Genomic DNA, 26,913 nt, shown 5'->3' with positions numbered 1-26,913 from the left:
TGTAAAAACACAAAGCACCCCATCTCAGCAGCCTGTATCCTATCAGGGGAAACCAAGATATCCGAAGGAGCCTAGAGAGATCAGGCCAGGAATGAAGGTCACAGATCTCCATCCAGCAGGCTCTTTACTCCTTCCCTTCCCTACCCCCGCCTCTTTCCCTTTCTTTCTCTTTCCTTCATTTTTACTTGTCTGGTTGTGCTTTCCTTTTCCATTTCTTATTTTTTCTTTCTCTTCTCTATTCTTGACTTTCCTCCTCGTCCATTCCTTTCCATTGCTCATTTAGTAAAACTGCGTCCGTGCAGATTTCCCCGTGAGCCGCCTCGCCGGCTTCTGTGCGGGGCAAACCCTGCGGAGAGGCGAGGGCAGCGCGTGTGTACGTGTGAGTGTGCCTGTGAGAGTGTGCGCACAGGAGTGTGCTCTTGTATGCACGCGTAAAGGGGACTGTGTATGTCGGCGTTGAAGTGTGACTGTGGAATGTGCGCGCGTGTGTGACTGGCGTGTATGAGTGAATCTGTGTCAGTTGGTGTGACACTTAGGAGTGCATGCGCCTGTATGAGTGCGTGTGTGAGTGTGCACACGCCTGTGTGAGTGTCCCTGTGTGAGCACGCGTGTGTTCGAGTGCCCACTCCTCCCCGCGCTGCAAAGTGCAGGGGGCGGGCCGGGCGGCAGGGGGCCTGCCCGCTGGATTCCCGCATGCTTGTTCCGGGGCGGTCGGGTCTAAAGGGCTTTATGCACTGTCTGGAGGGTGGGGACTGGCGCGGGTAGAAAACGGGATGCCTCGGGCGTGGGGGCAGGCTTTTGGCCACTAGGAGCTGGCGGAGGTGCAGACCTAAAGGAGCGTTCGCTAGCAGAGGCGCTGCCGGTGCGGTGTGCTACGCGCGCCCACCTCCCGGGGAAGGAACGGCGAGGCCGGGGACCGTCGCGGAGATGGATCGCGGGCCGGCAGCAGTGGCGTGCACGCTGCTCCTGGCTCTCGTCGCCTGCCTAGCGCCGGCCAGTGGCCAAGGTAAGAGCCCAGCCGGAGCCTCTCGTGGAGCGCCCACTTCCCCGGCTGTGGCAGGGTTGGGTCCGCGGGAGGCCGGAGGGGAGAGCGTCCGGGCAGGGGCTAGGGCCGGGCGGCGGCGCGGGAGCTGCTCCCGGTGGGGCGCTCAAGTTGCTTCGCGAAGCCGGAGCGGGAGCGCCCCTCTTCGCTCGCCAGGAACTGAGCGGCAGCAAACTTGAGAAAGCAGCCCCGCCAGTTTCGGTGACAGCGCACCCCACGGAGACCCTGTCTTTGTTCCCACGGGCGTTGGTCCGATGCTCCTGGAAAGCACTTTGCGGGAGAACGAGGTTCTCCGCCGTTTGCAGCCTGCCCTCCCGAGCGGAGTTCTCTGCTGGGCGGCGCGGTCCGGGGCTCTGCTCAGAGCGCAGCTTTCCACCTGCAGCGCCCCTCCCGGGATCCCTTCGCGCGCCCAGGGCTGCGGGCCAGAGCACTCCTCCCACCACCGGCGAAACTTGGTCCCGCGGTGACCCCCAGAGACCGCTCTCACCATACAGATCATTTACGAGCCAAGATAAGGCCGGGAGGTGGGATTGGCCGAGAGAGTGGCTGAGGGACTGGAGTCTTTTCTTGAAGTTTTCCTTTCCAGCTGGGAGCTGGGGGCTTTTGTGTTGATGAATGGGGCCCGTCTGCATGGCCAGAGTTTTGGGGATCGAATGCAGAAAGTTTCTAGTATGAAGTGCTTTAAACTTCTCTCAAGTTGTCCGATAGTTTATGTTTTAACAGAAACAGAGAAGAGGGAAAGAGAGGGAGAAAGAAGCGGAGAGAATAAAACTAGTAAGAAGGGAAGAGGAGAGAGCGTAAGAGAAGCAAATAGGAATAAGGAAAGAAGGAGGGAAGAGAGAACGACTGGGGCGGGAGAAGAGAGAGAGAGAGGACAGAGAGGAGAGAGACAGAGAGAGAGAGAGAGAGACAGAGACCCGGCCGAGGATGAATGGGAAGGGCGAGGAGGAGGCTGGAACCGGCGAGCTCTCCCCCTGGCTTTGCGTTGCTAGGTAGCAGCCGGGAGCTGCGTGTGACCGACCACCAGACAGACAGAGGGGACGCTGCTGCCACCGCAGGGACTAATCTGTCTGTGGGGATGGGAGAGTCCCCCCTTTCCCCTCCTGCTCCTTCCCTCCTGTCGGACAACTTAATTGCCCTACAATGAAAATGAAACCCCTATTGTTGTAGGATTAGCCAAAGCAATAAATTGATTTTCCTGGATCACATATTGGGGTTGATGGGTGGGGAATGTGGAAGCCCCCATTTACGGAGGAGTGAGGGGAGGGCTTGTGGATGGGCCGTGGCATGTATTCAAATGGTTAATCTGCTTTCTTTCCTCAATTCTTAGCGTAAGCTCCTTAGAGGGAATCAAGTAAGTAATTATACAGCAACTCCTAGCAGCACCCATTTCAGACTTCCTGGGAAGAAGTTTGGAAACCCTAACAAACCCCACAGGTCTTGCAAAAGTCTTCAGAAAGGCAGGAGAGGCAAGGAGAGATCATTAATAACCTTCCTTTGAACACCCTTTCTCAGTGTTGGTAACGCAGAAAGAGGGTTTATTATTATTGTGCAGAGTTTGCACAATGCTTAGGGTTATATCTCATGTCCTAAATATAGCTATAGGATTTACTATATGTTCCCGTCAGTGCCTGGCAAAAGGAAATCTTACCTTGATTCATCTATGTCCTTGTACAACCAAAACAGATATTCTTTTTCCTGGGTTGATGATTTAGTCACTAAATAACCAATACCTACTCTTCTTGATAGTTTTTTGCACCCATCCATCTTCCATTCTATGATAATAATATATAATAATAATGTGTATAGTAATAGTAACCCAGCATACACATATATGTGGCAGGCTTTGTTCTAAGCACTTTATGCTTATTGACTCAATTAATCTTCATAATATCCTTTGGAAGTAAGTACTCTTATTATCACTGTTTTACAGATGAGAAAGTGGAGGCACAGAACAATTCAGTAATTTGTCTCAGTTCATACTGCTAGAAAATGGCAAACTCAAGGGATTCTGAATTCAGAGTCTATAATTGCTACAGTATACAGTATCTGGTTTTCTCTCTCTCTCTCTCTCTCTCTCTTTTTTTTTTTGAGAGAGACAGAGTCTCGCTCTGTCACCCAGGCTGGAGTGCAGTGGTGCAATCTTGGCTCACTGCAACCTCTGCCTCCCAGGTTCAAGCGATCCTCACACCTCAGCCTCCCAAGTAGCTGGGACTACAAGCCCGGGGCACCATGCCCAGCTAATATTTTGTATTTTTAGTAGAGGCAGGGTTTTGCTATGTTGGCCAGGCCGGTCTTGAACTCCTGACCTCAAGTGATCTGCCCGCCTAGGCCTCCCAAAGTGCTAGGATTGCAGGTGTGAGCCACTGCACCTGGCCCAATTTCTCTTTTTTCTTTTGTACAAAAAATGTCATGCTCCCTAACTTACTGTCCATGTGTGAGGTTCCTAAAGAAGCTGAGGGGCAATATGCAACTCATACCACCTGCTCCTTCATAACTGTGGATCTTTTTCCAGAATCTCTCCTCAGGTTTCTAAGACCAGAACCCAAGTCTCCCCATTCCCAGTCTTCCTACTTGATCATTTTAAGATGCATTTCCTCTGATTGTCCTCTGCCTGATACGTTGAGATTTCTAGAATCCTGTTGTAACGATCCTGACTTAATATATGAAGTAAAATCCAATGAGATTGTAAGAGCCTTTATTTAAGCACTACCTTTTAGGTAGGCTACCATTGCAAACTTCGCATCACTAAAATTGGAGGGGGAAAAAAAGAGCTCTGAGTATTCTATGTTTAGTCTTTGAAAAAAATTATACCACATCTGTTGTTAAAAATTATTTGCATTTTCTTTATCTTTTGTGTAATGCTTTTCAAGAAAAAACATTTTGCAGAGCCTGAACTCGAGTCAAGCTGTTGGGTTCCAACATTGGCTTTACCACTTTCTAGCTGTGTGACCTTGGGAAAGTCAACCAACTTTGCATAGCTCAGATGGCTTATCTGCAAAATTGACAAGATAATAAGAGAATTTACCCAATGACATCTTGTGAGCATAAAGAGATAAAATATGCCAAGTGCTTAGCATGGTGTAAAGCATATAGACAGTGAAAATAAACTAGAAAATAATCTAAAAATATAATATTTTTATTATATTTATCAACCCTTAAAGTAACATATTGTTTTGCTTCCTATTCATATTTCCAATTTTCAAATATACAAAGGAAAGTCTTCTTTAAGCATTTTTCACTAACAGTTCTCTGAAGACTTCTCAGACCCTAGCATGTGATTGCAAGATTTTTTCTTTCTTTTTTTTTTTTTTTTGAGAAAATCGTATTGGCCTTAAACAAAGTTGTATTCTGTTTACTAATTAAAAAACTTATTTTTCAAAAATAGAAATGGGGTCTCACTGTGTTGCCCAGGCTGGTCTTGAACGCTTGGCCTCAAATGATCCTCCTACCTCTGCTTCCCAAAGTGCTGACATTATAGGCAGGAGCCACCTTACCTGGTCCAACATTATATCCTTTAATCCAATAAAAATGTGGTAATGTTTTTAAGAGTTAGTATCAGCTTTTATGACAATTACATCTTCACATGAAGTTTATATGTTTAAAAGGATTGTGGGGGCAATTGCAAACTTGTATCGTTTTTATTCCATCACAACTCTGGAACCTCACTGCTGCTTTAATTTCACAGTTGTTGGCTTCTCTTTCTCTACTTGAAAAAGTTTCTCTTTACCAGTCTTCATAAGACTTCTGCCTGAACTCCCTTCAGTCATGCACCTGTCTCATTTTAATAGAAACTCAGACTTTTTACAGCTAGAGGGAACCTTAGATATCAACTGGTCGGCTTGCATTTTTTTTTTCTTACAGATAAGCAATTAGCCCAGGAGGGAGAAGAAAGGGGCTGAGAGGATGAAAGGGAAGGCGGTTAATAGGTTTCTTGCCTAAGGACATCTAGCCTGTGATAGAGCTAAGATATAAATTTGCAGTGGACCATTTTTTAGATTCATGCCTTCTGAATGTCCCCAGCCTGTTTGGTTGGTTGAGATTTCTAGATTCCTTTTGGAATCCTGACTTGCCAGATAAGGCACAGTCTGATAAGCAGATGAATCTTAAAAACAATTGGATGGGTTACCTGTCCCTGGCCAAAGAGGAATCCTGTGATAGGTTATTACAACCATGTACCATGCGCTTTCAGCCTGGTCCAGAACTGATGCCATGTCAGTGCCCCTACTCCCAAAGACCATACCTCCAGATCCATTTTTCAAATTCTTGAGCCATCAAAGCACATTCCTGAAGATCTTTGGGTTTTGTAGTGCAGGCTGCTGTAAGACTAGGTTTTCAGTCTTACTAAAGGTAATTATTAGGTCATAATCATTGTTCATGTTCTCTAGTCGGGCACTGTAAGAACACTGACAGGTTTTTAAAATATTTACATTAAAATTTTAAATTATCATTTAAAAATAATGATACCAGGAACCTAGATGTATTTCCTGTGTAGTCAGAAGCAAGTGCATTGTCATATTGGCTTTGGAGTTTCTGTTAAGTCCTAGTAGCTAGAACAAGGTAAGTAGAAAGTAGAAGGTGCTGAGCTGGGCGTGGGGGCTCATGCCTGTAATCCCAGCACTTTGGGATGCTGAGGCGGGAGGATCATGAGGTCAGGAGATCGAGACCAGCCTGGCCAACATGGTGAAACCCTGTTTCTATTTAAAACACAAAAATTAGCTGGGCGTGGTGACGCACGCCTGTAATCCCAGCTACTCGGGAGGCTGAGGCAGGAGAACTGCTTGAACACAGGAGGCAGGGATTGCAGTGAGCTGAGATTGTGCCACTGCACTCCAGCCTGGGTGACAGAGCAAGAATCTGTCTCCAAAAAAAAAAAAAAATAAATAAATAAATAAAATAAAATAAAATAAAAATGAATAAAAAAGAAAAGAAAAGAAAGTAGAAGGTGCTTATGAAAGAGTGTTGAATGGATAGGAAAGGGGTTCTCAAGGTTGACTGCACGAATCTAGAGCAACTAAAAAAATACTAATTGTGAAGCCCTATTCTAGCATGGAAAAAATAAGCTTGATGGAACCTTTGGTATAAATCAAATGGTTCTATCGTATCCTATTAACTTTATAGTCTTGAGTAATTAAAAAAATTTTACCACTATTGTGTATTCTGTGAATGTTTATTTTATTTTTCCCATGAATATTTATTAAATATCAGCAGTGTGCTGATGAGTCAATAGTATCAATACTACAGAAAGATTAAGGAAGATGAGAACTGAAAACAGGTGTCTACATATCTCACAATTAAAATGGACTGCAGTTTTGCATTTAAGATTCTGAAATAGTCATTGACTCGTTCCTAATAACCCTGCCCAGGATCTCACCAGCATTAGAAAGATTGGAGATGTTTCAGCATCCAAGTTCTGGGATGCTTCTTGATAATGATCAGATAGTAGTTGTTTTGAAATGTCAAGAGCGTTTCTGTGGTTCTTCACATGTTCCTAATGCAAATGTTTCCGAAGTAATTTCTTGACAGTTACAGTGCTTTGAGATGAAGTGGGAAGGGCTTGTGATTTTGAAGTTGGAGGATCTTGGTTTGATTCCTACCTCTGCCATTTATTATCTGGGAAATCCAGTACCACACATGCTGGGTGCTCTGGGGCAGTTTTCTTATCTGTAAAATGGGCATATATCTACCTCACGGGGTGGTTATGCAGAGGCAATGAATGTGAAATGTTTAATAAACTGTGAAGTCTCATATAGATTTCCATTCATCATTATTACCCTCTACGAGAATTTTACTTTTTCCAAACTTGAGAGGAGGAAGATATTGCAGTATTTTGGTATCTTCTTTACCATGGGTCTGTGAATGATGCACCTGTGCATGTTGTTACATCCTTATAGTGGCTACCACAACTTCACATGTTATTCAGTACTGTTATGTTGGTGAATGTCACAAAACTAAGTTAAACTGCCTGAGGCAAAAAAGGAAGGTTATTGAAATACATAGTTGAGGCTGGGTGTGGTGGCTCATGCCTATAAATCTCAGCACTTTGGGAGTCTGAGGTGAGCGGATTGCTTGAGCCTAGGAGTTTGAGACCAGCCTGGGCAACATAGGGAGACTCCATCTCTGCAAAAAATACAAAAAATTAGCCAGGCATGGTGGTGTGCCTTTGTGGTCCCAGCTACTTGGGAGGCTGAGGTGAGATGATCGCTTGAGCCCAGGAGGTTGAGGCTGCAGTGAGCTGTGATCGTGTCACTGCACTCCAGCCTCAGCGATAGAGTGAGACCCTATCTCAAAGAAAATAAATACATAGTTGAAAAGATACAGATAATTAGGTTGATCCATTTGAGACTGATTTTTTTCCTATGCAGAAATAGTCAAATATTGGCAATTTCATTTGGTTCAACCTAATCTAAAATGGAGGTTCAAACTACGTCAGGCCAATCTTGTCTTTTTTCCATCTCCTGGCTCTGAGATGACTCCATTCTTAAACATGTTCCCCTTTGATGTAAAGCGGCTGTCGGTGGCTCTGGAGCCACCTCCTATCAGATCACATCCACTGGGAAAGAAAAAGAGTTTTTATCTTAACTATTCCCAGCAAAAGTTTCAGTTGCATCTCAGGGGCTCTGCTTAGGTCATAAACTCATTGGAGAACCAACCACTGAATCCCGGGTCATGATGTGTTCCCATGGCTTAGGCTTGGGCTGTATACTCAGTCTTTGAGATCATGTATGAAGGGGTGGAGTCCAGAGAGAAACGGGGGTAATTATTGGGAGAATGGTGAACGAGGCTGGGATGCAAAAATAACAGGTGTTCAGTATACCTTATCAGATAAAATTGACTGACGATGTTACTTTCATTTTATATGTGAAGACACACTTGAAAAAGCTACAGAAGTTTCTCAAGAGCTGGCAGCCCTGGGGTAACTTACAGAATTGAAAGGGAAAAAGTATTGGAAACATTAAGAAAAAAGATACGGTGATCTGTGCCCATGTGACCATGTTGCAACTTTAAGTTTAGAAGGAGAACAGGAGAAAGAAGGACTTTTAGAAGGTTTATTTGGATCCTAAAGTTTTCTTATTTGGAGCAGAGCTTTGTGATAGACAGGAAAGTTCTGGAAAATGAGCTGAGCGATCAGACTACAGGATCCCTTGAGTCCAGTGCAGTATTTCATTTTTCTGTGAATCTTAGGCTCCTACTCCTTTTCCAATTTACTTCACTCCAATGTTTATGTTCCTAAGAGTTTGTCTGTTTTCCAAGCACTAGTCCTTTGCTATAAGGATGGGGTAGAGAGAAAGAAGCTTAAAGAGTTTGCAGACAGGTTAAGATGCTTCTGTGGAGACAGAACACATCTTGGTGCACATCTGAGTGTCCTTAGCACTTCATCTATGGACTTCTTTCATAAATGGTAGAACATGTATCCATCACACCTTATTGGATTAATTCAGAAATGCCAAATATATGTACTCTTTGCTGATGGTTACTTTGTTGGTCTCTAATTTAAGTCTTATCTCTAATCACATTAGCTGAGAAAATGGAGACATTATCATTCTAAAAGTAAGATGGTTAACTTTTATATTAGGGCACTTCTGATTTAGGATAGCACTGAAATTCAGTGCAAAGAAATGTAAGTCTTTCCTAGATAATGACAGATTAGACAATTTGAAGTTTCACTTTTGGTCATTAGCCCTCAGGTCATGCCTGACCTCAAGGTTACTGGAAACAGTGAGAAATGAATGAAAGGAGGAAATGTAATTACCATTCTGTGCATTGAATAGTTGAGCCACTGTTACCATGGATACAACAGCGCATTTATTGTCCAGATCTTGAGATCCAAGTTTGTAAGCAATATCCAAGGTCTCCTTTAAATTTATGTACTATCAGCCAATAACACATGAAGATTCCTAGTAACTTTGAAAATAAGTCTTTCCTCACTGATCTACTGATTCACATTAAGTAAGAGCATATGTACTTTTGAAGGTGTTGAGGAAACCTGAAAAAGACGAAAAGGAAAGTAGCTACACTTCTGTTATGCTGGACATTCTTGGATTCCTCTATAAAAATATTCTGTCTTATACTGTCAGTGATTTGCTTGTCACTTTGGGCCCAGTTCTTTGGTTTTTATGTCATTAACAAGGAGAAAATTTCCTGAGTAAAGGTTGAAAAAATCAAAATCGCTTATTTTTATTTTTTGAGACAAGGTCTTACTTTATCACCCAGGCCAGAGAGGGTCTCACTTTATCACTCAGGCTGGAGTGCATGGCTCCCTGCAGCCTCAACTTCCCAGGCTGAAGAGATCCTCTCCGCTTAACCCCCCAAGAAGCTGGGACTACAGACACATACCACCACTCACAGTTAATTTTTATATTTTTTGTAGAGATGAGGTTTCTCCATGTTGTTCAGGCTGGCCTCAAACCCCTGAGCTCAAGTGATCCTCCCGCCTCAGCTTCCCAAAGTGCTGGGATTATAGGCGCTAGCCACCATGCCTGGCTGAAATCATTTATTTTGTCAGGAAATTCTTAAAGTTGAATTTAAGAATGAAAGTATTTTATCAGAAATATGGCAATCCTACCCACATTTTAATCTCACTAGAAGGGGGGTGATACATGCTAGCATGTACTTCCACACTGGTTTAATTTTGATGTGGGGAAGGGCGTGGAGGATACTTTTTGTTGCAAGAAACAGAAAACCCAACTCAAAATGGCCTACACAATAAAGGGTATTTCTTGGCTTATGTGAGTAAAAAATACTGAGGCAGAGAGGGGTTCAGGCGAGGTGCAGTCAGGGCTCCAGTTCTCTTTCTTTGTGTTTTCCTTGACCCTACTCCCCTCTAAGTTTCACCTTTGTGTGCGGTCTGGCTTCCCATATGATTCTGATATGGCTGCCAGGGCAAATGGGGCTACGTGTTTCCTTGATCCTATCTAGGGGGAATCCAACTTTGAGAAGGTTTTAGTTATGTTCTCAAAAGTATTATTTCATCACAATAACTTACAGATTGTTAGAATTTCTAAGGACCCCAGATAAAGTCAGCTAGCTCCCCAAACTTGGCATATCATCAAAATCACCTGAGGAACTTAAAAAAGTATAGAGATTCTTAAATCAAAACTCACCCTTACTAAAGCAGGGGTATGAAAATCTGTGTTTTTTTAAAATTTTATTTTATTTTACTTTCAGTTCTGGGATACATATGCAGAATGTGCAGGTTTGTTACATAGGTATACATGTGCCATGGTGGTTTGCTGTACCTATCAACCTTTCATCTAGGTTTTAAGGCTCACATGCATTAGGTATTTGTCCTAATGCTCTGCCTTCCCTTGGCCCCCACCCCTTGACAGGCCCCGGTGTGTGATGTTCCCCTCTCTGTGTGTGATGTTCCCCTCCCTGTGACCATGTGTTCTCATTGTTCATCTTCCACTTATGAGTGAGAACATGCAGTGTTTGGTTTTCTGTTTGTATGTTAGTTTGCTGAGAATGATGGCTTCCAGCGTCATTCATGTCCCTGCAAACGACATGAACTCATTCCTTTTTATGGCTGCATATTATTCCATGGTGTATATGTGCCACAACCAACCCAAATGCCCATTAATGATAGACTAGATAAAGAAAATGTGGAAAATCTGTATTTTTAAAAGTTTCAAGGTGATTCTGAGGGCTGGACCAATTTTGGGAACATCTGATCTAGGTACCCTCTCATTTTTCAGTTTTGTAAACAGACTTAGAGATGAACTGACTTGCCACTGCAAATTTCTTCAGTGGCATTTAAATATACTGTTAAATCTCTTTCTTTTGGATGGGAATGTTACAAGCTAGCTACAACAAGAAGGACAGGACTCTTTTAAGTCTGAGGGTGACATGAAGTACTACCCTCATTCCTGGCCACCTCCTTTTTTGGCCAGCGTGGCAGGTCCTGAACCTCTCCCTAAATATGCCACTGTTTGTGTCTTAATTGTATGTTTTGCTCTTACCTTGGTCACCTTTGAAGTTCCCCCCAGACCCTCCTAAGAACGTTGGATTCATTGAGGTAAATAACTGTTGCAGGTCTTCTAATCTTTTCTCACCTATGTCAGGAATTCATCTCAGAACACCCCTGACACAACCCACTGGCTTCTAGAGAAGCTGTCTGTTCCATGCTTGGAATGGGAGTATTGAAAAACTTCATAGCTCATTTCCTTTGTATCCCAGCCTCAACTCTTTGTTGACCTCATTGGGACTTACAGTTTGTTGATCCTATCGCCTCTTCACCGTCTCTCAAATCCCTCACCTATTTACTGCCTCAGCTTATATTTTATGGCCATAATTAATTTCACTTCCCTGCATACATATGCCCTCAGCAGCTTGGCCCCTTTATCTGGCTCTGTTGTGCTTGGCAAGGCCCTGATCCTGGTTAAATCCAGTTCTCCACATCTGCAACTCTGTAGCTAAACATGGCAGGAGAAAAACACAACTATACTGACTAGCCTCGCTTGAGGTTTCTACATTCATGAAGCCAATCTCAAGCTTAGGATTTGCTTCCTAGCCTGTCTATTGCCTCTCTTGCTTCCTTATATCTTCTCCTCTTTCCTCAAACCTCTGACATCACCTTCTCACATGTAGAGTGAGCTTTTTAAAACTGTGAAAATGGAAGCAACCAGAAGAGAATTCCATAAACTTCTATAACTCAACCATCATCATTTGAACTTCTGCTTATATCTTCTGTCTTTCCTCCTATTACTCTGGAAGAATTTTCCAAGCTCTTAAGTCCAACCATTTCATTCATGTTCTAGATCTCATTCCCTCTCACCTCTCTGCAATTGTCCCCTCTTTCTTTTATGAAATCCTCTGTTCCACATTACCTTCTAACTATCACTCTATTTTTTCGGTTCCACTTTACAGTAAAATTCTTGTACAGATGTGCCTATATCCACTGTAATTACCTTTCAATTTTTCCTCAAATCCATGCCATTTTGCTTTAGCCCTCATCCTTGATAGATTTTTTTTGGTCAAAGTCACTCATGACTTCCATGTTGTTAAATCCAATGATCTATTTTCAGCTCTGGTCCTTATTTAACTGGTTAGCAGCATCACACACAGTGTATCCTGACTTCCTCCTTGAAACACTTAGTTAGATTTTCAAGAAACTGCATTCTCCTGGTTTCTTTTCTTCCTTGCTGGCCTTCCCTTGGTATCTCATGCTTGTTCCTGTCTATATCCCTGACCTGTTTTCATCTCTAGCTACACTGCCTCCTTGGTGGCCTCATCCTGTCTCATGGCCCTCTTTGAAGCAGGGAGTGGTTTCCCAATTCAGGGAGGCGGCATGGACTGTGGTGGAAAGAACATCACATGTCAAGTCAGGACATTCATGGATCTTGTTCCTGAAGAAAGAAGGAAAAATAGGTACAACCATAGAGGGCCCCAGGCTGCTGAAAAGGACCCAGGGCCACTTGTCCTCTGGGGATAGTCTCTGTCATCTCAGTCCCCCTTTTTTTTTTTGCGATGGAGTCTCGCTCTGTCACCCAGGCTGGAGTGCAGAGGCGTGATCTTGGCTCACTGCAACCTCTGCCTCCCAGGTTCAAGCGATTCTCCTGCCTCAGCCTCCCAAGTAAGCTGGGATTACAGGCGCACACCACCATGCCTGGCTAATTTTTGTATTTTTGTAGAGATGGGGTTTTGCCATGCTGGTCAGGCTGCTCTCAAACTCCTGACCTCAAGTCATCCTCGTCCCTCGGCCTCTCAAATTACAGGCATGAACCACTGTGCCTGGCCTCAGTCCCCATACTTTTGAGGACTCCATATTTACTTCTTTACCATGTACATACTGACAACTTTCAAATTTATGAATCTAATCCAGACCACTACCCTATAGTCTAGACCCACATATCCAACTGCTCATTTGACATGTCCACCTGGCTGGCCAATAGTCATCTCAGACTTCACATGTCTAAAATTGAACTCCTGATCTCCACTAATGTCCAAACTTGCTTTCCGTGTGGAATTTCTCATCTCAGCAAATGGCTTCCTCATCCTTGCTCAGGCCTCAAACTGTATCCTACTTTGACTTTTCTTTTGCTTCTCTACCCCATATAGAATTCCTTAGAAAATCCCATTGTTTTGATCTTCAAAATACATCTAGAATCCAACTACTTTTCACCATCTTCACTTCTGCCACCCTGATTCAACCGACTGCCCTCTCTTGCCTCAACGATTGCAATGGCTTCCATACTGATTTCCTTGCTGTAGCAACTTTTTTAGAACATCAGTCAGATCACAGCACCCCTCTGCTCAGAAGCTCCCATGGTTTCTGTCATACTGAAGTTGGGTTGCCCAAAAACAGACACTGAGATGGAGCTTGGAGTATATAATATTTATTAAGATCAATACCTGTGAAGGGAAAGGGAGGAAGCAGGATGGGCAGAAGAAGAAGTTGAACTCTGGCAGCCGTTGGTCAACCCAGAGGAAGCTCTGGAGCACGAGTTGCCTGTTAGAGTGTCCTATGTCAGGCTGAAATGGCCTTGCTTAATCACTGGATGTGGCCTGTCCTGGAAGGACACGACCTTGGGCAGGTGGCTTTCTATAGCTGAGGCAGACCCCAAAGGAGCTGATTGCAGGAAGAAAGTCCTTCCTCGTAGCTGGTCCTTCCTATAAGGGGAAGCTACATGGCACATCTCTGGGTGCTTCTCATCTCATGAAGAGTCAAAGTCCAAGTCCTTACTATGATCTACAAGACCCTAACCATTTGGCCTTCACGTCACCTCCCTGACCTCATTTCCTTCTCCTCTCCCCATGCACAGTGCACCAGGCGCAGTGATATCCTTGTTTTCCCTGACATGGTGAGCACTTTTGGGCCTTTGCACTTGCTCCCCTTTTTCCTGAATGCTCTTGCCTCAGATGGTGCATGACTTACTTCCTTTCCTCCTACAGGTCTTTGCTCATAGGTCACCCTCTCAGTTTGGCCTTCTCTGATTCTTTCCCGATCTCTTCTTTCCTGATTTACTGTCTCCATTGCACTTACCACCATCTGACATAAGGTATGTAACTTAGTTGTTTGTTTATTTCCTTACTTATTATCTTCCCTTCCCTAAGATGTAAATGGCACAAGGGCAGGGATTTTCATCTCTTTTATCCATTGCTTTCCCTAGTGTCCAGAAAAGGGCTAAATAAATGAATATACATTGAATAAATGAATGGACAGATGCCACCATGGGTGCTAAGAAGGGGCATCCTCAGCTCATCACCATTCCCTGGTACTACCAGGCCTTAATTCCTCGAGGCCCCTGGAGGCCCAGTCAGGGTCCTGATGGAGAAAAAGGAAAATTGCTGTCTCTATCAAAGCAAGTGGCTTAGCAACGCTGTTTCTCTCGATCTGACTCCCCCCTTTTCTCCACCCCAGTGCCTCCCACTCCCACCCTGCTGGTGATTCCCAATGCATTTGAGTAGTTGAATCTGCATCCTTCTTTTTAACTTCCATCCCAGATACTTGGTTACCCTGTGAGAATTCCCCTGTACATACAGAATGGGTCATTCTGCTATTTTTAGGACAGATTTGATACAGTAGCTTTTACAAAAAGATAAGCCAAAGTTTTTAGACTTCATGTTAGTGGACTGTCATTCTGTATTTAAACAGAACACAAAAGAAAGCTGTCTGAGACCATGACACAGTGAAAACAGCCTTGATCAAACAAAAGGCCCTCTTTGAAGAGGGGAGTGGTTTCTCCACTCAGGGAGGCAGCATGGATTGTGGTGGAAAGAACATCACATGTCAAGTCAGGACATTCATGGGTCTTGTTCCTGATGAATGAAGGAAAAATGGGCACAGACGAAGAGGGCCCCCGACTGCTGAAAAGGACCCATGGCCACTTGTCTCCTGGGCATAGTCTCCCCCATCTCAGTCCCCATTCTTTTGAGGACTCCATACGTAACAAATAGGTTGGAGGCAGGAGAATGATGGAGTTCCACACAAAGATGAGTAGAGAAGTTGGGAAATAAGCCACAATAAAAGTGACTAAATTATTTGAGTGCTTTCTATACCAGGCATTGGCCTAAGTGTTTTGTAGGTATTAGTTTACCTACTTATGTAGTAACAGCAAAAATTTTATGGATAAAGGACCAAGACAATGACAGGTGAGGTAATTTGCCCAAAGCAATTCAGTTACTAAGTGGCAGAACCAACATTTGAACCCAGAACCCTTATTTGTATATGTTATCACTATGGATAATTTGGAGCAAGTGGAAGATAGTCCTCTGTACGTAACCAAATGAAGCCTCATTTAATTTCTCATATTATGATCAGATAACCTCATTTCAGAGGCTGGTACCATTGCGACCCAACTTTTGGACATTTTTTTGCTACTCTTGGCAGTTCATTCATTCATTCATTCAATATATGTTGCAGCCTTATCATGCTCTAGGCATGATGTAACTAGGTACTGCAGAGTATATAGACAGAGACCCTCAACATAGGCCACATCCAAAACAACTTACTGTCGAACAGAGTATATTTCCACTTCCTTCTAGAAGACTAGAAGACTGTACTTTTTAGGTACGGATTGATTTCTCTCTGCTGGGTTTCTCCTATATTACTATTTCATTATCTAGGAACACCTTTTTTTTTTTTCCTCTATAATTATGTGTCTTTTAATTCAAAGGACCCTTACCTAATCAGAGAGTTCAATTTTAACCTTCCGTTAGGGACAGCAGTCATCTATAAATTTTCAGAGGTTGTTGTTGTTTACTATTAATGAAAAAATTATTAAGTTCTCTTATTTAAAGTCACTGAAGAAAAAAATGAACAACCAAGTGAGAGCTGAGTTTCTTTACTTCCCGGAGAACACTGCTGTTGTAGAGATGGAGAAGACATTTCCTATGTGCTGGATGTGCTTAAAAGTCTCTTGGTCCCAAAATATCTCTCACTACGGCCAAAGATCTCTGCTCTGTCATTGCTAAAGTCAGTTCTTCAGAGTAAGACATTCTTTCCTCCTGAAACTCCTATTACAATGTGGAAATGTTCACTCCTGTAGGGTAAAGTAGTTAGTTGAGATAGTAATGCACAGTAAATGTTTGTCAGAGCAAGGTTCAGAGAGAAGGAGACACAAAGCTGCTATGTTTTAATGGGGATGAAAGAGGGAAAGAAGGTACTAGAGGTGTGATATAGTCTTGAAAATAAGCCAACTTCCTTTTCTGGGGAATAAAGGGTTATTATGCTTGTGCTTTTTCTTAGAATGGCTTTATGGGGAATTTCAGCTGTGATCTATTAGGAAGGCCTCAAAGATAGAACTTAAAAGCTTCTAGTATGGCTGTCCTTCCTCTAGTTAGCAATTGAAACTGAGTTGTTACAACAAAAGGAAAAGTTGTCCTTAAAAGCAACACATTTGCAAGACTCCATCAACTATTCCTTGGGGATTCATCAGTGCCTGGTAAGTTTGAGAAGAGACCCTTGGATTTTAATGTACATGGCAGTTATAATTTGTCTAGACCATAATGATTACTATTAATAGGGAATCCTGTTTTTCTATTTTTAAAAAAATTTAGAGATGGGGGTCTCACTATGTTGCCCAGGCTGGATTCAAACTCCTGGGCTCAAGTAACCCTCCTGCCTCAGCCTCCTGAGTAGCTGGGACTAAGGTGTGTGCCACTGTGCCTAGCTCTGTTTTTCTTTAAAGTTACTGTATAATAAAAAAAGAATTTGCAAATGCATAAAATTGAATATACACATGTCCCAAGTCAATTGTCAAATGATTGGTTTTTATGTACCAAAATTCTGCATTTTTTTTTCAAGGTCACTTCTGATATAAGAATTTACTTCTTCCCTAATATTTGGTTCAGTGAAGTGTTGAAAGAATTTGCTAAGTAATCATTGAAAGCTAAGATTCTAGTGAAAAACAAAATGCATGGTTTAAAAATTGAACGTACTAACTGAAAGACAGTGGAAGTTAGATGCTTCTTGCTGTAAATAATTAAACCCAACAGTGCAGACGAGAGAACATGGCACCAAGAGGGACTTGGGCTAAGAAGGATCATATTGTATTGAACACTTTCGTTTCCCTGTAAGGGAAATCAAAAGGGTCTTTAATAGTTGTTGCTGATTGTGAATATGTGCAACAAAATCCCACTGTAATCCAGATTTATTTTTCAAGCATTTTGCTGTGATTGAAGGAAGGAGAAAGGGATAGGAAGAGGATGGAGTTTTATTAAAGCTGTAGTTACTTCTTCCCTTTAGGAGGTCTAAGTGTGACTTGTCACAGTGACCTGGGACTTTGATTCCCTCCAGGGCCTTCCTGTTCTATGGGCACATTGGTGGATCAAAGACAATTGACTTTTGTTTTGTTTTGTTTTGTTTTTGGAGAGAAGCAGTGGTTCTGCTAACTCAGAACAAGAACTACAAGAGTCATGTAGGATGTTTTTCTGAGTTTCTCTAACAGTGCTCGTTTTTTTTTTTTTTTTGACCGCCCCCTCTTTTCCTTTTGAGGTGGTGCCAAGTGGTCAAACCTCCATTTTTCTATCTGTAAAAAAGAGAATCGGCCTTTATGAAGTGCTTTAATTTTAAAAATTAACATAGGCTAAAATTGCTGTGTGTGTGTACAGTTCTGTAAATTTTAGTGCATGTATATATTTGTGTAGCCACAACCTCATTCAGGATTAGAACAGTTCAATCACCCCCACTAATTCCCTTGTGCTACTGCTTTGTAGTCACACCCTCCCAATAAAGTGTGTTTTAAGTTCCTTTTTTGGAAACTGACTTTCCCAGATGAATGTCTCTGTTGCCTTTTATTTGTTCATTTTTATTTACCCAGTGTTCCTTGCTCATTTTTGAAGTAATTCAAAATGACACACATGGTAAGGTTGCAAGACTGCCTTTCCTTTATTATAACGGAGAAAAAACTCTGGAAAGATGGCAGCTCTTTCAGTATAGTCATATAAGAACAAAATTTCCCCAAACTTGGCTTGTGGCTAGATTGGAATCCGTAAAGAAAACACACTCAAGAAATCTCTCTTGAAGAGGAGGACAGAGGTTTATTTTTTATTTAACGATTTACCCCTTGACACCTGGGAAATGATTAGTTGATGTTTTCAAAGAAGATTAAGTCAGTGTGGTTAATTAACTGTGGTAATCAGGTGACTTAAATCAATTAACTCCTTGTTAACAATTTCCATCAATTTTGTAAATAAATGACTAAATCAGTAAATTGTACTCTTAAGATTAAAGGCTATTTTCTGATTTATTTTTTTGATGACAAATTAGAGTGTTTCCTTCTCATCTCATTCACTCCCTGCCACTCTTGCTCTTAATCATAAGCCAGTTTTAGTTTGAGAGGAGCACACCAGGGAAACTTTTAATATATGGTTTTAAGGAAAAGTCAGGCTTAAGGACACCTTTGCTCCTTCATCTCAGCACATTTGGAAAGAATGATTTAGTGAGAGCAGTGGTTGGGGGTGGGTGTAGAAAGTAATCCTGAAACACACTCTAGGATAAGCTTTTATTATTAAGTCACTTAATGTCTTGTTTTATTTATTTTTTCTAAGTTAAAACTCGATGAGGGATATAATAAAATGAAACAGGGTTTGGCTCTTAGCTAAAAATAAACTTTAATGGATATCTTACATGCTCTATTTAGAGGGAATTTCACAAAATATTGGGATATATTGATTGCATTCATTTGTAAAGCTTGATTGCATTAAAAATACCATACAAATATACAACTAAAATGCTGTTACTTTTTAGAATCTTTGTAATAGAAAATTCTCTTCCCTGCTTACATAACTTTATTATGTCTTTGTCTCCAATGAAATATGAGCTGGACAAACTAACACAAGAACAGAAAACCAAACATCACAGGTTCTCACTCATAAGTGGGAGTTGAACAATGAGAACACATGGACACAGGGAGGGGAACATCACACACTGGGGCCTGTTGGGGGTTGGGGGGCTAGGGGAGGGATAGCATTAGGAGAAATACCTAGTGTAGATGACGGGTTGATAGGTGCAGCAAACCACCATGGCCTGTGCATGCTTATGTAACAAACCTGCACGTTCTGCACATGTACCCCAGAACTTAAAGTATAATAATAATAAAAAAAGAAAGAAATATGAGCTGGAAAATTGTAAAACCGTATCCTATGCCCCTGAATATGCCATTGCATTCTCTGAGGATTTTCATTGTAGGACAGATGATATAGGTTTATTTATGGTTTCTTCAAGAAGGGATATTTGGCATCTTGAATAACTTTTGAGGAGTTAGTAAATATTTATGTATTTGAAAAAATTCTATGCTATGCTCACATTTTATAAAGAGAAAATTTCTATGGCTTCCTTTAAGGTATTAAGGATAGATTAAATTGTGAAACTGAGCTGAAGCCACTGTTGTAAATGTAAATCACTGGCTGCCAAGCAAAATTCTGGGCTCTTCCTATTATTATAGAAGCTTTCTGGCCATACCCCAACTACCCCTTCCCAACTTCCCTGGACATAGTTAACCTGTGGCCAAACCCTTTCTGGTACTGGGACATGGTCTGGAATCACAGCTCAGAGATTTAGCTCGACTGCTTTCCAGATGTGCACCTCTGAAGCTCTCTGAGCTTCAGTTTCCTGGACTACACAATGGGTGTTAGTAATTTCTACCTTACAGGTACCTGGGAATATTTAAAGGATATTGTGAACATGCAAGGTCCTGGCACTTGGTGAGCATTCAGTAAACATTTGGCCCCACAGGGAACCTGATATTAAATCATTCATGGTTGACCAGCTCTTGGTTAGGTCATGCAGCAAAGCAGCCACCATGCTGTGGTTTTTTGAAATAAAGAAACCACTTGTCAAATTCTCTATCCATAGAAATTGCTGGGGGAAAATACAGCTTTTTAAAGCAGATGAAACTACTAGACAAAAAAATGTTAGAAGACAGGCCTTGTCACCTGCCTTTCTTCCCCCAAGAATGTTTGGTTCTTCACCTCCCAGGTCTTGAAGGCACAGATCCAAATGTAAAGTTGCCAAGAAGTTCAAACGTTGGTGGACCTGGTGTTTCCATTTTAGGTGTCCTGTGCATGCTTTCTGTAACTTGGTTTTATGCAGAACTTGCTGATGATGTCTCTGTAACTCTGAGAACAGGAATGATGGAAGCATGGGTCTGAGTCGAGGTCAGATGTGTCCTCTGGGCAAGGAGAAGGATTTGCCCAGGGAAGACTACACTTGAAGAGGAGCACTTGATTTTGTGAGAGGTTTTAGGCAGAGCATGTAAGAATCACAGTCAATGAAGAGTTTTCTCTCTTGCAAAAGTTCCTTATTATTTCATGAAACCACAGAAAGGTCAGTGAGATGTTCAATAGGTGAGAAAGCTGTCAAGCTAGACTTGGTTAATAATTACAGTTAAAATAATCACTGATGTATTTCTTTCACACACGTTTATTGCAAGCATATTTTATCAGGAACTGACATGCATAGATGAATAAGACATGCAAATAAACAATTGTGCTACAGGGTGAGAGGTCTATAATAGAAGTTTGGGAGCACAGAAAAGGCAGTGATGTAGTCAACTAGACCTGAGAGGACCAAGGGCCAAGGAAGACCGCACAGATTGCCATTTGAACTGAATCTTGAAGGAGTTGGGAGAGTGGACTATGGAGGATTTTGTATGTCAAGCTAAGAAGTTTGGTGCCTTTGAAGAAATGTAAGCTGGGAAGTACAATGCTCACATTTTCATTTTGTAAAAAGAATACTTGCTGCAATGAGAGAAAGCAGATGAACTAGTTAAGTTAGAGGATTACTGGGATTATCTGGGTGACAGATGATGAGGGCAGAACTAGACTTGTGCACTTGGAAGTGATGAGAAAAGGAGAGAGTCACCATGGAACAAAGAGAAAGCTTTTATTTGTTGCCATTTTTGATAATTCTTGTTATTTGTTTTATAAGTTGGTATGTTTTATTTATGGGAATATTAGACATGTCTTTTCAATGTATGTGTATGTTAATTACATTCATAAATATTCAACGGTTTTTTTTTTTAATTTTCCTGCCTGAAAAATTTCCAGCTTGCTGTCTGTCTGGGCATAGCGTGTGACATTTTCTTTGTTTTAGTTCATTGATTCCTAGTTGGTTCATCTCCCTCAGGGAACCTTTGGAAACTTATAGTAGCATTTTTTGATTGTCACAATGCCTGAGTATCCCTGCCAGCATTTAGAGGGCAGAGGACAGGAATGCTAAACCGTTGCAATACACAGGATAGTTCCATACTACAAAGAATTGTCTGGGCTTAAATGCCAATAGTGCCTCTGTTGAGGGCCCATCTTGGTTGATAGGAAGTGAATAGAGAGGCAGGAAGGGATGCTATTGGTAATAAGAGCAGTCATACACTGAAACTTATTATATGCCTGATATATAGTCACCATAGCTATAGCATTTGTTCTTGTGACACTCCAGGGAGGTAGATACCATTACTATTCCCTTTTTACTAATGAGTGAACTGAGGCAGAGTAGGATATTTGGCCCTGGGCCTCACATACTTAACTCTAATACTCTGTTTTTCACATGCTTTACTTTCTTGTAACTTTAAATTAATAATAAGAGGAAAAGGAGAACCACACTTGCTTTGTGCTTTACTGTTTGTTACATATCAGAATATACCTCCTGGAAACATTTCTGCCAGTTTAGTAGAATATTGACAAGTTATCACCTCCAAGCATTTTTTAAAATACGGAAAATATTTGAAGAAATTTTTTTAAAATTAGGATGCCTTTGTAGATTGGAAGAAACTCTTATTTGATGGAAAAACATTTGGTGCTCCATAAATGCCTGGGGAATTGAATTGACTCTGGAGGCACTTAGTGTCTTTAGAGGGTGTCAAAGATCTTGCAAATTTATTTTAATTTTAATTTTAATTTTTTTACTTCACATAAAAGAGAATCTGCCTCACGTATGATCTTTGTAATTTGAAGACGTGCCAGGGACATTGATGAAGAATGTGACTTTTTCTTGGACATGCCTTGCACTTCCCTGTTTCTGTGCCAGTTCTAGTTTGTTTCCTCTGTGAGGCGTCCCCTCCCCTCAGATCCATCTATCTGTAGCTTAAATGCACCTTTCTCTACAGGACCTTTCTTGATATCCACTGAATGTTATCTGAACCTCTCTTACAGCATGTCTCCTCATGCCATGAGATACAATTATTTGTGTGTGTATTTTATCTCTTCCTCTAGAAGAGTACCACATTTTGGGAGAGGCATAGAACAGGACCACTGATGCTAAGAGTATGCCTAGCTCCTCTGGTCTCTTGTGTCTGGCACAGTGTCAGGCATAAGCATGCACTCAAGAAATTTTTGTTTAATAGAAAGTCAAAAGAACAGCATGTGTTATAGTAAAGCAACTCCATCATGTTGGGGAGGTAATAGGCATGCTCTACTCTGGGCTCCTGTCGCAGAGAGGATTTTGTTTGGCTTGAACAAGACAAACATTTAATTCTCTCTTACATAACCAGCAGTGGAAGGCTGGTCTGGTGGTTCCATGATACCATTAGAGACACAGGCTCCACAGTCCTCTGCTGGTGACTCCCATTCCTGAAGTCACCTCATTGTCCAAAATGGCTGCTGTAGCCATAGCCATCCTTTCTCTATGCCAGGTAGTGGGATTGCAGAAGGAGAAAGAAGGACATGCCTTCTCTGTTTAAAGGAGACTTTCCAGAAGTCCCACACAATACTACTGCTTGCATTTGATCTCATCGATTAAGACTTAGTCCTATGATCACATTTGGCTGAAGTTTGGAAAATGTAGCTTTTTAGCTCAGCACATAGTTCACCTGAGTAACACTGGGTTCTATTACTGAGGAGAAAGAGGCAAATGAATGTTAAAGTATGCCATGACTGCTTCTGGCCAAAGCTGGTCGGGTGACACTGCACGTCTTCTTTTCAGCTTTGAATACCACATTTTGGGAGAGGCATAGAAAATTTGAACCTTATTTGAAAGAGAGAAACAAGAATGATGAGAAAACTGGAAACAATATTACGGGGGAATGATGGAAAAACTGGAGATGTTTCTTTTGGACAAGAGAATAGGGGAACAATGGTTAGCTCTCCAAATATTTGAGGAACTATTATATGAAGAAGGATAAAACTTATTCTAAATGACTCTAAGAGATGGGAAAGAAATTGTAGATATATCGTGTGCACCAAAAGAATGCTGGAATTTGACTTTAGGGTCACTTTTAACCTTTGACCTTATATAGTACAGATGCATACCATATAGATGTATCCATAAGTTTGTGCTTTTGAGGTTAAAATATTGCTTATTCTCTGGTTACTTCATATTGGAATTCTCTTTACTGAGGGTTGCTATGGTGACAACACCCTTAGCAGTCTGCATTTTGAAAAGCTTTGGACTTTTCCTTTTGTGAGATGTGGTCTCTATGTTTCCCCCATGCTTGGCGTTTTTCAAAATGTCATCAAGTCAGAAACAATCTCCAAATTTATCAGAGTGAAGTGAGGAGAATTTTAAAATTGTAGATACTAATAACAGGGGTTAGTAATTCTATATTGTACAACTCAGTGATTCAATAAATATTGTCACTATCAACTTCTTTGGATTAAGATAGCTATGTTTAGGCAACTGGTTAGTGTTATTTAGTTAAGCATGTATTTTTAAATTATTACTAAATTTCTTAAACACCCTTGAAATATAATTGTTGAAAATGTCTTAAAAACACAGCTAGTATCAACCAGAGAAATAATTTAGCAAAGAGTTAATTTATTTCACTAAGTAGTGATATATTTTTGAAAGCATATGGAATAGATGTGTGCCTATAAACTTGACTTTGTGAATTAAGTTTTATTTTTCTAGTTCAGTTTTACTTTGAATATGGATATGTTGTTGTTTTGTGAATCTTAGACATCAGAAAGATTTAGTTGGGAAGAGAAGTAATAATGTAAAATAAAAGTAATAATAAAATACTCAAATTTCTGTATTAAATTAGCTTTTGGGGGAATTAGCTACATAATTAGGTTATTTTAATAGTTTTTCAAACTGGGTTGCAGATGATGAATATAGAAGAGCTATATATATACATAAACTCTCATATAAGCAAATATATATGAAGCAAAAAAAAACCCTGTAGAATTGAGAGGGAGACAATATTTGGAGTTGAAAGGATCAGAAAACACTGGCCTAAAAATAGTATCAGTAATCAATTTTTATTAAACACTTACTGATATGCCAGACCCATGATCCTCACTCTACCCTCATATTAATGTTATGAGTAAGAGCTCTTATTATCTCCGTTTTTAGATGAGGAAACTGAGGCACAGAAATTAAAATGGCTGTCAGATAGTAAGAGGTGGAGCAGTGGTTTGAATCCCTAGTATATGACTAGAAGGACTTCACCCTGGACAGTTACTTGGCTTCTAAGCAGTCTTCGCGTGCTCTTCCCCTTCCTTGCCCTTCTGTAATATTACAGTAGTTTCCCAGTAGTATGCAGCATCTGGCTATTCAGACTTTGTCTCTTAACCTTGTGTGGAAAAGCTGTTGACTTTTAGACATGCTGGGCAGAATGGAAGAAGGAAAATACAGACTGTTATACTTGGAGAAATAATGATTTCATATGTAAGAGTAGTTGAATCAATAGGTGGACAAATTTATTGAAACTTCTTGAGTTAATCCAGTGATGGTAAACGAACACATGGCCAAATGAGCACTCTGTAAAGCATGCCTTCTGGAATGCGTATTGTCTTGTCTTGTCTTTTTCCTTCCTTCCTTCCCTCCCTCTTCCTCCTTTTTTCTTTTCTTTCTTTCCTTCTTTCTTTCTTTCTCTCTCTCTTCCATTCTTTCTTTCTCTCTCTCTTTCTTTCTCTTTTTCTTTCTCCCTTCCCTTCCCTCCTTCCTTCCTTCTTTCTTTTCTTTCTCTCTTTCTTTCTTTCCTCTCCTCCCCTACTCCCTCTCTTCCTCCTTCCCTACTTCCTTCCATTTCTTTTTCTCTTTCTTTTGCTCTGGGTTCGCTCTGTCAGTCAGGCTGGAGTGCAGTGCAGTGGCATGATCATAGCTCACTGCAGCTTCAAACTCCTGGGCGCAAGCGATCCTCCCACCTCAGCCTCCTGAATAGCTAGGACTACAGGTGTGCACCATCACACCTGGTTAATTTGTTTTGTTTTTGTAGATACTGGCTCTCACTATGTTGCCCAGGGTGGTCTCAAACTCCTGGGCTCAAGCGATCCTCCTGCCTCAGCCTCCCAAAGTGTTGGGATTACAGGCGTGAGCCACCATACCTGGCCTCAAGTCTGTTTCTTGATCAGTAAGCCTGGTAATATTGGGCTGTCTTGTGTACATATATGTAGATGTACATGCATACATACACATATATTCCACTTTGGGTGGAATGGATGAATCTTTTGTTTCCAGTGGAAGGAGTTCTTTGAGTTACAAATAGTAGAATAAGGGCTTTCAGTTTAAACAGAACCCACATGAGTGTTTCATTAATCATGTTCACGTGTTAATGGATTCTCTTGAGGCCTTTGGAGTCATTGCTTTTGCAATATTTCCTTAGGGCCTTTTTCTTCAGTCCAGATTAATCTAAAATATATTGCACTGATCCAGAGATGTCACCAAATTCTCCTGAAAAGCCCTTTGACTGTATTTGGGCTGGCCTGTGCTGTTATGGAAAAATGCTATCTCACTGCTGATGAGGTTTCTGGCATTAGCAAAGATGGCCTTATACATGGTACCACAACCTATGTGGTACGATGTTAGGAGCCCTGATAAGATACTCTGTTCCCCTACAATCTGCTCCATCAAGCCGGTGAGGAAGGTATGTAGGCATTAGGAATGCCTAAAATGCCACAATTAGAAAATTCATTCCTTGGAGGGCTTCTGTTTTCTGCTGAAAGTGCAAACACCCGTAGAAGGCTTTAAGAATCTCTCAAACGTTCCCGTGAATAAGTTCACCTGGGAGCAGATTTTTGGGGTCAGGGTCGTGAGCCATGAAAACCCTGGCCATGTCATGGGGATCTGAGGGAGAGAGAAGGAAAGGATTTTTAGACAGCGGTGGGGGAAGTCAGGCGGAGGTGGGACCGTTTAACTAGATAAGGCTCTAATCGTCTCATTCCTGGACTATCAGAACAGCCTTTTAAGTTTAAGTTGCTTTTCCCTCTTTGTAACCTTACCCACCAAACTTTGTGAAGTGTTGAGTGCTTATAGTAAACAGAGTGAACATAACTCTTCCCAGGGAAGAACTGGCTGACTTTAGTTTCTTGGTTTCTGGAAGGAGATGGGATAGTTGTATTGGCTTGCTTGAGGATAGCCAAATGGTTGTGGACAAGAGGGCTTGTTTCCTGACAAGTGTTATTCTGCCTGAAGAATACAAAGATAAATGGTCTACCAGAGCTTCAGTACCTGTTTGTTGCGTTGCATTTAGTTTGGAGTGTTTGCTCTGTGCAGTGGAGAATACTTTGGAGGGTGGTCAGGTCTCTCTGTTTCATTACTGGAAAAGAATAGGAGTGGGGTCATGGCAATGGGGTATTTCATTCCTCTGTGTGTGTGTGTGTGTGTGATGGAGTCTTGCTCTGTCACCCAGGCTAGGGTGTAGTAGTCCAATCTCAGCTCACTGCAGCCTCTGCCTCCTGGTTTCAAGTGATTCTCCTGCCTCAGCCTCCTGAGTAGCTGGGATTACAGGCGCATGCCACCGCGCCTGGCTAATTTTTTTGTATTTTCAGTACAGATGGGGTTTCACCATGTTGCCCAGGCTGGTGTTGAACTCCTGACCTCCAGTGATCCAACTGCCTCAGCCTCCCAAAGTGCTGGGATTACAGGCATGAGCCACTGCGCCTGGCCTCATTCCTTCATTTGCAGGGGCTGGATGTCTAGGTTTATGGAAATCTATTCTCATTCAAACAGAAATAAGGTAACAACTTAAGATAATAAAGTTTTTCTTTGAATGAAT

At 41.7% G+C, this 26,913-nt stretch overlaps 1 protein-coding gene across 4 annotated transcripts in view; it reads left to right on the top strand.

Annotated features, from left to right (window-relative positions):
- The first annotated feature begins 738 nt into the window (after positions 1-738).
- LRP2 (LDL receptor related protein 2) overlaps positions 739-26,913 on the top strand; it is a 232,678-nt gene continuing 206,503 nt past the window's right edge. For 2 of the 4 annotated variants that reach the window (XM_054679930.2, XM_054679932.1), the window contains exon 1: positions 739-1,006. In XM_054679930.2, coding sequence (XP_054535905.1) covers positions 928-1,006 — 79 coding nt within the window. In that variant the 5' untranslated portion in view covers positions 739-927. The remainder of the gene's footprint in view (positions 1,007-26,913) is intronic. The other 2 variants (XM_054679929.2, XM_515882.7) reach the window with 2 other exon arrangements.

Source organism: Pan troglodytes, chromosome 13, assembly GCF_028858775.2.
Source record: "Pan troglodytes isolate AG18354 chromosome 13, NHGRI_mPanTro3-v2.0_pri, whole genome shotgun sequence".
Taxonomy (NCBI): Eukaryota; Metazoa; Chordata; class Mammalia; order Primates; family Hominidae; genus Pan; species Pan troglodytes.
Note: the sequence above shows the minus strand (reverse complement) of the source record. Positions and strands in the feature narration are given on the sequence as shown.